At 36.1% G+C, this 13946-nt stretch overlaps 1 protein-coding gene across 2 annotated transcripts in view; it reads left to right on the top strand.

Moving 5' to 3' along the window:
* The window catches only part of klhl5 (kelch-like family member 5), an 80796-nt gene extending 67348 nt beyond the window's left edge, over positions 1–13448 (top strand). For both annotated transcript variants that reach the window (XM_067405277.1, XM_067405276.1), the window contains exons 6-11: positions 903–1089; positions 3661–3885; positions 5002–5164; positions 5268–5480; positions 8708–8879; positions 9437–13448. In XM_067405277.1, the coding sequence (XP_067261378.1) occupies positions 903–1089; positions 3661–3885; positions 5002–5164; positions 5268–5480; positions 8708–8879; positions 9437–9493 (1017 nt within the window). In that variant the 3' untranslated portion in view covers positions 9494–13448. The remainder of the gene's footprint in view (positions 1–902; positions 1090–3660; positions 3886–5001; positions 5165–5267; positions 5481–8707; positions 8880–9436) is intronic.
* Positions 13449–13946: the final 498 nt, after the last annotated feature.

Below are 13946 nucleotides of genomic sequence, written 5' to 3'. Positions count from 1 at the left end.
TCGATACCACAGCAAAAACTACTAGCCTAATATAAAGTTCAAACATTATTGAAGAAAAGTGAACAGTCAGTAATAAAATAAGAACAAATAAACAAATTACAAGTAATAGCACAAATAAATACAATAGAACAAATATACACATTAAATACAGTGCTTTAAGGTTTTCAACTAAGTGTGACAGTAGTATTCAGGTACATAAATTAAATAATCAAATGTAAAATAACACTGCATAGTCTTCACTGTATAAATTAAATATAGATTAATCCTTGTTAAAGTTATTCAGTCAAGAGCTGTGAGTGATCTTTTTCATTTGTTGTTTGATGAACATTGACACAGGTTTATTAGGCTGCTGTCACTTTAAGACCTAATGCACAGTTCCAATATAATGATACACATCCGAGTTCTTTCTCAACTGTTTACGTTCACTTAAGACATAAACGACTGCGGGCATTTTGACAATGTTGTGTGTATTTGTTCAAGCTCAAGATAATGCAAAAAAGAACTCAATTCGTGAATGTGTGTTCCTTACCAGTTAACACTTGGTGCTCCTGCTTTTCTTTGTTATTGTTTTTAATATAGTGAATTAAACCACCTTTCTGATTCAAAACTGCAGACAAGCCATTGTTTTTAGAATGTCAAGATTATTTTTTGCTCACAATGTATAGAAACATTTGTTGTCATAACGTTCAGTTTGAACAATGCAACAAATAAATCTATTCTAATTCAAATCTAAATGCAAATTTCTTCTCTACATGTGGAAAAAACATTTGAGCAACAAGGCTAATGGGGAAATATAGCTTTGAGAAGGTATTAACTCCCTCCACAACAAACAGATTTTATAATCTGTTTGTTTGTAATCTGTCATTTTTGAGTCATGCAGTTATTGTATTTTCTTCATGCAGTTTTTAGCCGATATGGAGGCGAATCCATTGCTAAGAGACAGTGTGGAGTGTCAGCGGCTGGTAATGGAGGCCATGAAGTATCATTTGTTGCCAGAGAGACGGCCGCTCCTCCAGAGCCCGAGAACACGTCCACGCAAGGCCACTGTAGGGGCACTTTTCGCCGTGGGTGGCATGGATGCCACAAAAGGTATTATTTTCATAGAATTTTTATGTAGTTTCTATAGTCTACCTGCCTTCGCTTTTGTGTTTTCATCGTTATCTTGGCAGATAACGAGGTAGCCCCTCCTCTTCATTTCTCTCTTGTTCACTTGTCAGATTTTCTCCATTAGTGCAGTGGACTGCTGAGACATTTCCATTTTCACAGTATAGTCTTGAGTCTTTTAAATTAATGGAGCTTTAAACAGTAAGTGCTTTACATTTAAAAAGGCCAAAAACGAGACATTTAAATTAGTGCTTTGTCCTCTTTATGGTGAAAGGTCTGATCTGTTACATACTTGCAAATATGCTTATTCAGTAGCAAGACTTGAAGTATGTATTATGTTTAATGAGGCTGAAGGTGGCTGAATTCAGAGAGACAGTGAATCATGTACTATATGTGATTCACATGATTCATACTTTGTAGTGAGTGGTGTATAGAATGCCACAGTGATCAACCACTTGATTCCATTGCAGTCCATGAAGCACTGCAAATTACATAATCATAAATGAAATTTGACTTATTGCTTCTATGGAGAAGTATGTCTAAGATATATATTATAATATATTAACCTCACAGCTTATGGTAAAAAAATGTATATGTTTTTGGGTTTTTTTTTTTGCATTCTATTGGCCTATAAAGCCAATGACCTGTAAAACCAGGTTTATAAAGTTTTTTGAAGAAGTACTGTAGCTCTCCTACTGATCTCTACTGTAGCTTCCCCAATCTTACTCATGCAATTACTGTACATTTTTAGAAGACAAACTAGCTAATTGTTAAAAAAAGAATCATAGAGACTTCTGCTTTCAAAGTTTGGTCCTCAGGGCTTTATACTTCCTGTTGTTCTTTTCTTATTTTAACTTATTAACTCAGAGATGATTAAAAAACAGGGTCATCTGTGTTCCCAGTGTTCCCTGTACCCAGTAAAAATGCCTCAACAGCGTTAAAACAACAAGATACATTTACCTCTTATTAACAGTTATTTATTAAGATTTATTTTTAGCAGATTTATCTTGTTAATGTATTTTTATATAGCAAATTTTTACTTGCGAGCATAAACCTTGCAGAAATTTAGTTTTATCTTCAATTTACATTTACGTTTTATATGTAATCTTTTAGCAGATGCTTTTATCCAAAGAGACTTACAAATGAGGAGAACAATAGAAGCAATCAAATCAACAATAGGGCAACAATATGTAATTGCTAGTCCCAATTAGTCTAGCACAGTACATCTAACAAGGCATTTTTTTAAATACATAAAAAATAAATAGATATACAGAATAGAATAGTAAGTGTTAGTATTAATAGGTCAAGTGTTGATTAAAAAAGATGGGTCTTTAGCCACTCGGGTTGAATTAGGCAATTAATTCCACCAGCATGGAACAGTCAATGTTAAGGTATGTGAAAGTAATTTTGTGCCTCTTTGGGATGGCACAAGGCGTCGTTCACTTGCAAAACGCAAGCTTCTGGGTGCAGAACCAGTGGTTGTTCTGTAGGCAAACATCAGTGCCTTGAATTTGATGTGAGCGGCAATTGGTAACCAGTGAAAATTGATGAAGAGAGGTGTGATGTGCACTCTCTTTGGCTTGTTAAAGATCACTCTCGCTGCTGCATTCTGGATCAGTTGCAGAGGTTTGACAGTACATGCTGGAATGCCTGCCAAGAGAGCATTACAATAGTCCAGTCTGGAAAGAACAAGAGCTTGGACAAGGAGTTTAACTGATACTCAGTCACAACTCCAAGGTTCCTGGCTGTCCTGGATGGAGTTATGGTTGATGAACCTAGAATTTCTAACAGACATTTTTTCCCCAGATTTCTGCTTATCATCTGTAACCTTAGGCGTAATTTGCGACCCACCACTTTTTGCCAGGGTCGATATTGTCCCCACCACTTTTTGATACGGATGTATCTAATACAAAACAGACATCTCTAGTTAATTATCAATGTGTGTTAAATAATAGGCGATCGATGCTCGTGCACACTGCGCAGTCTTCACACAGACGAGCGCTTCAATCTATCGCTTAACTATTTTGGAGACTCTCTATTCGTTCCGTTGAAATCACAAATCAAAATGCACATAAACGTGTCCCTGCTCTTGATATACAATCACTGATGAACAGCTTTGGTTTTAATGAGAAAAAAAAACAACAAAATGATACAAGGGTGGATTAGAACCCAGAACCTCTGGCACGCTAAACAAAAATTATACCATTAGTCCATCAGGACAATCTAATACCCAATGCAGATCCATGTATTTATCCACGTAAGGACGGAACTATTAAACATGAGGTTTATGTCAATAAATTTTGTGCATTTATTATTGCAATAGTACAATTACAGTACCCCCCCCCCCCCCACACACACACACACACACACACATTCCTGTCCCACCCACTTTTTAAAACAATGTTACGCCACTGTCTGTAACTATCAAGACTTTAAAGATCTTCATTTGTTCTTTATATCAATAGGGAATGTATGTATAGCTCTAATAGTGTGGTTTACAGATGGGCCCTGCTGATGTACAGATGTCTTTATAACTGATTGTAATTGTATTTAAAGGGGCCACTAGTATTGAGCAGTACTGTTTACGGAGGGACACATGGCGGCAGGTGGCCGTTATGAGTGGAAGAAGGTTGCAATTCGGCGTGGCAGTTCTTGACGACCGCCTGTATGTGGTTGGAGGACGAGATGGCCTCAAGACTCTCAACACAGTGGAATGTTACAACCCCCGCAGCAAGAGCTGGAGCGTCATGCCCCCCATGTCCACGCACAGACACGGCCTGGGTGAGGAATAACATTTGCATTTAGTGTCCTCATTGGTCTATTCATGGTCTTTCGCTTGATAGCTTGACACAATATTTAGGGCCCTATAAAATCCATTTTATTTTTTACCAAATTTTGTGTTTTCCCATTTATTTTTATTATTATTTTTATTTCATTTTGTTTAATTAGATTTCAACAATCAAAAAGGATTTGTTTAATTAAATTTATAGAACTTTAGACAATTTTATTTATTACAATTTTAAAAACAAAAGTCTTCTATAAAATGTTTTTTTTCAGAAATTCTGTCCATTTTAATTTTTTTTTTAATTTGGATTCTGTGTTTTGTGAATTAATAAAAAATGTTATCAAAAATTGTGGTAATGAAATTAATGCCTAAAACTTGAATTAATTAATTAATTGAATTAACCTTTTAAAATGTTATCTACTGAAATTTGTACAGTTCCTTTCATTTTTGGGCAAGCAAAGTGCTGCACAACAAATGCTTACTAAAACATGGATGAACAATTGTGTGATTCCTTAAAAATAATGTTTTTATAAACTGTATTATTATTTTTGTTGTTGTTAATATAAGTACTTTCTACTGTATAATAGTGATATTGTCAGAATTTCTTTAAGTTAAACTGAACTTTTAGTTAGATCTTTGAGTTTCACTGTGTATTTGACAATAGTTTTATCAGATGAAAGTGTGCTGGTGAAGTGACTTCCTGAGCATCTCGAGGTGAAATGTGAGATGGCATACACTGAAAACACCACAAACATCACTCATGCTTAAATATGTGCAAAGTAGATGAGACTGCGCTACTCATTCACACAAAGTAGAGCATGGAGAGTTAATTTTAAATAGCAGTCTTCTGTGGTTTAATATTCACAGACACTATTCCATATAACTACTGGATTGAAGTCTGTAGCCCTACTTTTGATATATTCATACAAATTTGAGCAAATTTCATGACATTCTGTCTTATACCATGTATTCTATTTTTGACTGGATTCTGCGATTCTGTCCATGTTTACCGCATTGTGGACCCTACACAATATTTTCAAGCATAGCACTTGAATGTTGCCTAAAAGCCATATGAAAGCTTATGTACAATCTCTGATCATTTGTGTTTGTAGGTGTTGCAGTGTTAGAGGGCCCCATGTATGCAGTAGGAGGTCATGATGGTTGGAGTTATCTCAGCACAGTGGAACGTTGGGACCCTCAAGCTCGCCAGTGGAGCTTTGTTGCATCCATGGCAACACCTCGAAGCACTGTGGGAGTTGCAGTGTTAAACAGCAAGTAAGCATAGATTGCATAAAACCGTGCTTCTAATTGAACAGACTCCATGTATGCCATTAAATGTTGACTATCAAAATTCTCATTCTCTGTCTCTCTTTTTAAGGCTGTATGCTGTGGGTGGCCGAGATGGAAGTTCATGTCTGAAATCAGTGGAGAGTTTCGATCCTCACACCAATAAATGGAGCAGCTGTGCTCCCATGTCTAAACGCAGAGGTGGTGTCGGCGTAGCGACATGGAATGGCTTTCTGTACGCTATAGGTGGACATGATGCCCCAGCCTCAAGCTTAGCATCTCGACTGTCAGACTGTGTTGAAAGGTAAAAGGGCTGAAATCAATAGGACAGAAACGGGGTCAATGTTCTTATAAACTGGCTATTGTCAACAAAAGAGAAGCTTTAAGGGCTCATTATCCAAAATAAAAAAATTAAATATTAATATTGTAATTTTACAGGTGTACTGTAAAATAAAAATAATTATTAATATCTTAATAATATTAATTTAATATATTATAATGATTATATTTTTCTTACATTTATTTTTATAGTGAAATATTACAATAGTAATGTATTATTTTTGTTAAAATAATAAAAATATAGTCATATGGATAACTCACAAGTCCATATCCATATCTTACAGTGAAATATTACAATAGTATTATTTATTATTTTGTTTATTAGTTTTTAGTTATAACAATAATAATAATGATAATAATAGTCATTAAAAAATCCCTCAAAAAAATTTAAACCACATTTTGAAATCACAATTTTTATTAAAAAAATTGCAAATTGTGCAGCCCTATAATATAGAGTTAAAAAATTGCGTGTTCTTCTCACTATTAAAAAAACAACAACAACAACGTATTCTTTGCACAATTTTGGTTAGTCACAGACTTGAGACCTATTTTTGTCTCACAACCCACCAGTTGAGAAACTCTGTAGACTTAACTCACTATTTTTGACATTTTTGGTCCAAAGACAAGAAGTTTCTCATTCTTGTGTAGGTGGCAAATACCAGTATATGTCGCAACAAACAGTCATATGCTATGGTTAGGTCTCAAAGCCCAAGGTGAACATCAAGAAGACAATACAGCAGTCCCAGAACAAATGTGTTTACATCAAAGTGCTACAGATGAGTCCCCAAAGAGAAATTGACTCAGTGAGCGCTGTACAAACTTAGGTAGTGCAGGTGAGTGTAGTGTGTGTGATTTTTCCTTAGTAATTATTGTATAGTTGAAAGTCAGAGGATGTGCAAACTATGAAAAAGTATTCTGCATTTCACTGCCACATGTTCTGTATAGAATTCTTCTTTTTTGTGTATCATTTAGAGACCATTAAAAACAACCAGTTTAGCACAGCTTCATTCTCACCACTGTTTTGAGCATATAGAAAGACAGAAAAAGCATCTGTCTAAGCATTAGGTCATACCTTCTAATGAATAATATGAACATGTACTGCACCACTGGCATAGAACAAATCTTATGCTGCCTAGGTCCTACTTTCGAGTATGGATGTCATAATTACGCTGTCAAAATCAATGCATAGAGTACACAATTATGGTAAACGGAAGCTCAGCCGTACTTGATGCGTGAGAACAAACATCATTGGTTCTTGTGTAAATTTGGTAAACGGAAGCTCAGATGTGCTGCCATGACACATTAGAATGAACCTCATTGGTTATCACAGGTAAAGCAATCATGCTTGAGTTTCCGTTTACCAAATTTGAGTGCTCTATGTACATTTGATGATCAATTTGTATCGTATCATTGTATTTTCCAGACGGATTTGGCGTTTTGGGTGCCTGAAACCGCTATTTATTTTAAACCAGGTCCCAGAGTGGATAAATCTGAAAACGACACCCTTGCGTTTTCGTGTGTACAGCCGATCCGTATATTTTGTGAAACGATGATGTCATCACCCCATGTCTCCACCCCTTAACTCGCATGCTCCAAGTAGCCTTCTCCATTTTTAGTGTATCTCTGTGGCAGAATAACAGCGCCACATACTGGTCTGGCATGTATACTACATCGTTTTGATTTGGTTTCAGTGGTTTCGTGTGTACACAGATATTTCTTGATATTTTTTGGATATTGGATAGGGAAAGCTCTGGGTTCGTGTGGATGTGGCTTAAATCTGTTCATCATATAAAGAGATCCAGTCTCTTAGATTAAACCGCTCGATTCATATGGATTCATTTTACGATCTATTTATGAATGTTTTGGGTGAATAGACTTTCAATGGAGGGACAGAAATACCTTCATTTGTGTGCCAAAGATTAAAGTCTTAAGATGAAGTCAAAAATGAAATAACATGAAGTAAGAGTAAATGATGACAGAATTTTAATTTTTGGGTGAACTAACCCTTTATTACAGAATGTATTAAATACGATCCTATGTAAGCAAAGGAACATCTTGCACTATGTAGTATTATTATTATTATTATTATTATTATTGTAGTGTAGTTTTATTAGTATCAGAATAGTATTTGACACGCTCTAGTGATTGATCATGTTGCTTAAGTTGAATGTGTTAGCTTGTTATGTGTTAGAGTCTATTGATTTGGACAGCAGCAACTTCATGATGAGTGAAGCCCGTGTAGGACGTGCCAATTATTCCTTCATCACACAGTCTGAGCACCACATGACACCGGAGCTTGGGTTTTAATGAAAAATTCAGAGATTCCATTTGAACAGGAGCAGGTAAAATCCCACTTGTGATTTATGCATGACATTGTGAAGAAAGACTTTTTTATCCTAGTGAGTTTCCAAATAAATGAACAGATAAAAGCTTTTTTCCGAGAGAAGGAACAGCATGCTCCACAACATTTAGATTTTATGAGCCGCTTTGTGTTTTAAGCACATTTAGATATCATCAGCCTACCAAAATGATTTTTCTGGGTGGTTAGTGGCCTTTGAGTGTGATTTCCTCTTGTTCATGTCTTGGAAACACTAAGAATGCATTTGGTCTTTAGTGTGACTGACTTGTGCTCATCATCTTCTCTCATCTGTCTGTCTCTTTGCCCCATTGCATCTTTGTTTAAAAGAGCTGTCTGTCTACCGAACACTTCCTGCACCCTGACTGCTCTCAGTTTCTGTCAGTCAAAGTTTACTCAACGGGACTTCTGACAGAAAGGAGACAGAACAGATGCTTGTTTCCTACCTGCATATCTTGCACATTTGTTTAGCTGCACAGTATTTCTCATTAGAGATTTTTAATGATTTTGAAAGTAGTCTCTTATGCTCGCCAAGACTGATGAAAATGATGCCACAACTGGGACACCAACAGGGTTTAGTTGTACAGTTCAATTTGAAAATATCTGCACAGCTACAATTGATTTGTTATATTTAAATATATGATTTGAAATTGCAAGTCAGATATGGGTACTTTATTGACATGACTATACTGTTGACAGAAAAGAGACAAAAGGAATTTATATGACACTTTTAAGGTATGGCAAGGTCTAGTGAAATATAAATCTAGTTAGTATTTGTAAATCAACATGGCTGATTTTCCCTGTCTATATAATTACTATTTTACCATTTCTTTCAGGTACGACCCGAAGACGGACATGTGGACAGCAGTAGCTCCCATGAGCCTCAGCAGAGACGCTGTGGGCGTGTGTCTTCTTGGGGACCGTCTATATGCTGTCGGTGGTTATGATGGGCAGGTGTACCTCAACACCGTGGAAGCCTACGATCCCCAAACCAATGAGTGGACACAGGTAAACACATACTGTCCATCTGCCTGACTTTATTGTAATATCTGTACATTTACATTATTCATCAATCTTCTCCTCCCTTCATGTCGCACGTACAAGTTACAGCTCTGTTTTCTGTTACGGTTTGATTCTGCCTCATTCCTTCTGGCAATGTTTGTTTACGGTGCTGTTTGTTCATTATGTAAATGCAGGGCCTCCATCATTTTGACAGGAGCACAGCTCTTCTCTGCATCACAACGTCTGTTATTACCTCGCGCTATAGCAGCCGCCTAATTTCTCCTGGGCTTCATTTCTCGTTATGTTTTAGGCGACATTTCCTTCGCCCACATGCCGAGAGTTCATATTGTTTAGTTTGTAGAAAAACAAGCCTCGGGATGTGTGTGGGTAACAGTGTATGTTTGCGTACAAGTGAGTGTGAGGAGGAGAGGGAGCAGTATGTGTGTTGACAGAGAGAAATTGACTCATCATTGAGAACATCAATCCCATAAATGCACCTCCGAAGAGACCGTTTGTGAAGTCGAATCTATTCTCTCTAATCGGGATTTGTGTTTTTGTTCTAGGTGGCGCCGTTGTGTTTAGGTCGAGCCGGAGCTTGTGTGGTTGCCGTAAAGCTTTGAAATGCCTCCTGCTGTCAATCATCTCCATGGTGACCGCCCTACAGTGCAAGCCTCCGGTGCTCTAGTAGTGTATCCAGACAGATCTGAGCTTCTGCTGACCACAGCAGAGAAAATCACACTTACTGACATACAGCTGAATACTCAACTGTGATCTTCCTTTATGCCTTCTAGTATGTTTTTATCTATTAAAAGCAGTTTATTTCATAGCTGTGCACATTCAGAGGTAGACTTCGTCATTAGCTGTCTCTGGTTAACAGGGTTTATTCGATTTGATGTCCATCCATTCGTCTGTCTATCTATGTATCCCTCCATATATAGGGCGTTTCCACACCATCAGAATGTAGGGCCCAACAAGATTTGTTTTCCCCTGCTAGATCCCATTTTTTACTTGCCCCTCCATTGACCACACCACAAAAAAGAATTATATACTGCATATATTTAAAATGTAGCTATATATAATATATACACTATCATTAAAAAAAATATAAAAAAATTATTTGTTCTCAAAGATGCATTAAAGGGATAGTTCACCCAAAAATGAAAATTCTGTCATCATTTACTCACCTTCAAGTTGTTCCAAACCTGTATAAATTTCTTTTTTTCTGATGAACAGAAAAGAAGATATTTTGAAGAATGTGGGTAACCAAACAGTTGATGGTCACTATTGACTATGGAAACTGTGGAAGTCAACTTTTTGGTTACCACTTTTCATTTTTGGGTGCACTTTATGCAATATACCAAAAGAGACAGTAAAAACATTAATGTTAATTTGAAATAGAAATATATAACACTGTTCATTTGAACTTTATATTCATCTAAAAGTCCTGAAAAAAAAAATGTTAGTTTCCACAAAAATATTAAGCAGCACAACTGCTTCCAACATTGATAATAATAAGCAATGCTTATTGAGCTGTAAATCAGCATATCAGAATGATTTCTGAAGGATGTGACACAGAAGACTGGAGTAATGATGCTGAAAATTTAAAATATATTACAAAAGAAAACAGTTATTTTACACTGCAAAATTGTTTCCAGTCCAAATATCTAAAAATTCTTAAATCAAGATGCATTTACTAGATGAGTAAAATGGCATAAGATATTGGGCCCTATAATACACCCGGCGCAATGCGACGCACAGTGCGCGTTGACTTTGCTTATTACACACAGGGATGCGCATCACACAAATATGCCAAATATTAAAAACAAAAAGATTACAGTGTAAAAGAATATTTTTGTGTAGGCTACATAAATATAAAAATGTAATGATGAATAGTCATTGTGTGTATTAGAATTAGGCTACTTATTTTCAATTCAGCCTATTACTACTTATAATGATGAACAATTGGCTAATTAATTGAACAATCGTGCCAATACACACACATATATATTAACTGACTCATCGTGCGGAGCTATTTGAAAGCCTGCATTTGCAAGTCCACTTTAACTTCGCGCACGAGCAGATCGGTTTCTTCGCTTGAAAAGCGTTCAGCTTTTTCGCCAACAAATTCCGCCATGTAAATAGCAATCCGCCATGGTGCGAGCGCATCTCGCTCTTAAAGGGAATGGGAGATGACGCTCTGATTGGTTTATTGAACGTTACAGCCATTACTCATTAAGAGAATAGGGACAACCCGTTTCAAAAATGCGCCCCGGCCCACGGACCGTTTTTCCGTCGTTAAAATAGCAAAAGTGGATTTGGACACGCCCTGAGTGCACCTGTGCGTGCGCTTTACATTTTGCGTTTAGATCCTTAAAATAGGGCCCATCTTGCAAAATTATTTGCCAATGGAGAAAGAAATAGAATCTTAATTCAAACAGAAACAAGATTATTTTTCTTACCCCAAAGGCAGATAATTTTGCTTGTTTTAAGCAAAAACTCACTTAATTTTGAGCATTTTTTGCTGTTTAAATTATAATTATACTTAAAATTTTACTGTTTTTACTGTATTCTTGATCAAATCAATGCAGTCTTGGTGAGAATAAAAGACTTCCTTAATAAATATTTTTAAAAATTGTACTGACCCAAACATTTGAACGGTAATTTTCAACTAAATTATTACATCTAGATAAGGTTACTTTGGTGGCTTGTTTACATCAGCCATATTTAAAACTACCAATATTTAATACATCACAGAGAAGAAACAGAGTGGAAAGGATAAAGAATTATTAAGAGTCAATTAAAACATAACTGTAATGTGCACAGCCAAATTTTCTCTGAAGAAATGGTCTGTCATCTAAGAATAGCCGGAGTGCATTAAAGTCTCTAGGGAAAAAAGAGTGCTGGAGAGAGAACCAGGCAAGGATTGTACTGTGTATGTATGTGTGTGTATTTCCTTCCGTCTGTTCTAAAATCAAGCATTATTATTAATGTTGTAGCAGTGAAATCAAGGGTGACATCGATTAGATTTAGTTGTATTCACTAAGCATGCTGATTTTGTTTTATAGAATAGCAAGGTCAGAACAACAGTCCTGTGGCAGAAAAGAGATTTTGATCAAACGGTATTGATCATTGAGCAGCTTCTGCGGCAAAAATCATGTTAAATCTCGCAAATGTGTCTATATTAGACAGGCAAATACAATGGAGAGAGTGAGGAGAAAAGATAAGAGGGAGGAAGCTATGGATAGAAGGACCACAATTGGGAAGGAAGTGATGGAAATCAGGCTGCATGCTGAGAGTGGAAATCATTTTGACATTATCAGCCTATTGTAAGTGCGTACTTTTTGGATTTATATTTAATTTACCTGCCCAAACACAGTTAGAGCATATCAGCAATATTGCATGTGAATATGGTAATTATACCTACAAGGGAGTAACACAATCCTTCATTATACTGTGCCCTTATTCCCCAACTCGCTTCAAGCTCAGAGAAAGAACATCATAACAAGGTCTAATGCATATTCAGAACTCTGAATCATTCTTTCTATTTTTTGAATATAGAAACACATCCCAGTACTCAGCGGAGGAAGTTAACTACACAAACTGAGATTTCTGTAGCAGTTCCCCTGCTGAGTAAAGGAAAGCTTTAGAAAAAGATTAAAAAAGATCATTGTAAATAATGGTTATTGTGGGGGTTTTCCTTATGGCTTACACAGTGTTTTATTTATAATATTTCTATTTTTGCACAGTGATTCATCTCCACAATAACAGCTGGATTCTGGGTCACTGTCCATTAATGCAAATAAATTCTGCTGGGGAGCAGAACAAAGGCAAAAAAGACCAGATTAACCATGATTTAGATTTACATCCCAAAGTCCATCTTTCAGTGACCCACAAATACCTGGAATAATACATGCAAACAGTATTTTTGTCACTGTTTTTAGTAAAAATATCTGAACATTCTTACAAAATAACTTTATGTGAAAAAATTAAGGCTTGTTTTCCCAGAATGTATCTGGAATAAATATCATGGCTCTTACGCCATTGGCAGTTTTTTAAAGCATAAATATAGCGTAGTTTATGCATTAAACAATAAAAAAAAAAATTGCCTTTGGGTTTAGGAAAATAAAGTTGGATTTGTTCTCTGTTGTGCTTCCCAAGTAAATTTATCTTGTTCAAAAGATGGTGTAAAACAAAAATATTGATTTAAGAAAATTATTTTTTGCAGTATACCCAGAGCATTTCCTTTGATGCTGAGATAAAATGTTTGTTTTTGTGTGTGTATGTGTGTGTGTGCTGTTAGATACAGAATCAGAAGCTAATTTAAAAGCAGAGTTTTAAAGTAACTCTTTTGATCGCTTCAGTGCACTCGTTTGTTTTGCACGGCTCCAGCATTTTCAGGGTATCTGTTCCTGTCTGGTCATTTTTTCCTTTTTTTCCCTCTCCTTTTCAGTCAGGTGTGTGTGTGTGTGTGTGTGTGTGTGTGTGTGTGTGTGTGTGTGTGTGTGTGTGTGTGTGTGTGTGTGTGTGTGTGTGTGTGTGTGTGCGTGCGTGCGTGTGTGTGTGTGTGCGTGTGTGTGTGGCACACTTTTAAACCCCATACTGAGTACAAAGTGCAGCTTGAGAAGTTTTGGTATTTTGCTCTAGTTTTCTAAATCCCAGGATTCATTTCAGTGTTCAGAGAAACAGAATAAAATGATGGAACAGTTGAGATCAGAGATCACCACATATAATTTGCAATAGGATTTTCACGTTAGATTCTCTTTATTCAGTCGATATTAAACTATAACAATGTTGGTGCTGTAATGTCTTATTTCTACATCGTACTGTTGTTATTATATTTCTTCATTAAGCTGTAATATATGTACATTATTTTGTCATTCTTGTGCAGCTATGAGATTTTATGCGATATGAGATGAGTACATGAAAGACTTCCAAAGGAAGGGTTATATTGGTTTGATTTGTAGGGGGCGAACATGATAATAGTGTAATATCCAGGTTACATCGTTAAAACTCATGTTGGTCAGAGTTATTTATATTTCATTGCACATTTCAAAAGTGTCATGGTCCCTATAT

Source organism: Chanodichthys erythropterus, chromosome 12 (assembly GCF_024489055.1).
Source record: "Chanodichthys erythropterus isolate Z2021 chromosome 12, ASM2448905v1, whole genome shotgun sequence".
Taxonomy (NCBI): Eukaryota; Metazoa; Chordata; class Actinopteri; order Cypriniformes; family Xenocyprididae; genus Chanodichthys; species Chanodichthys erythropterus.
This window is presented reverse-complemented; position numbering and strand designations above follow the sequence as displayed.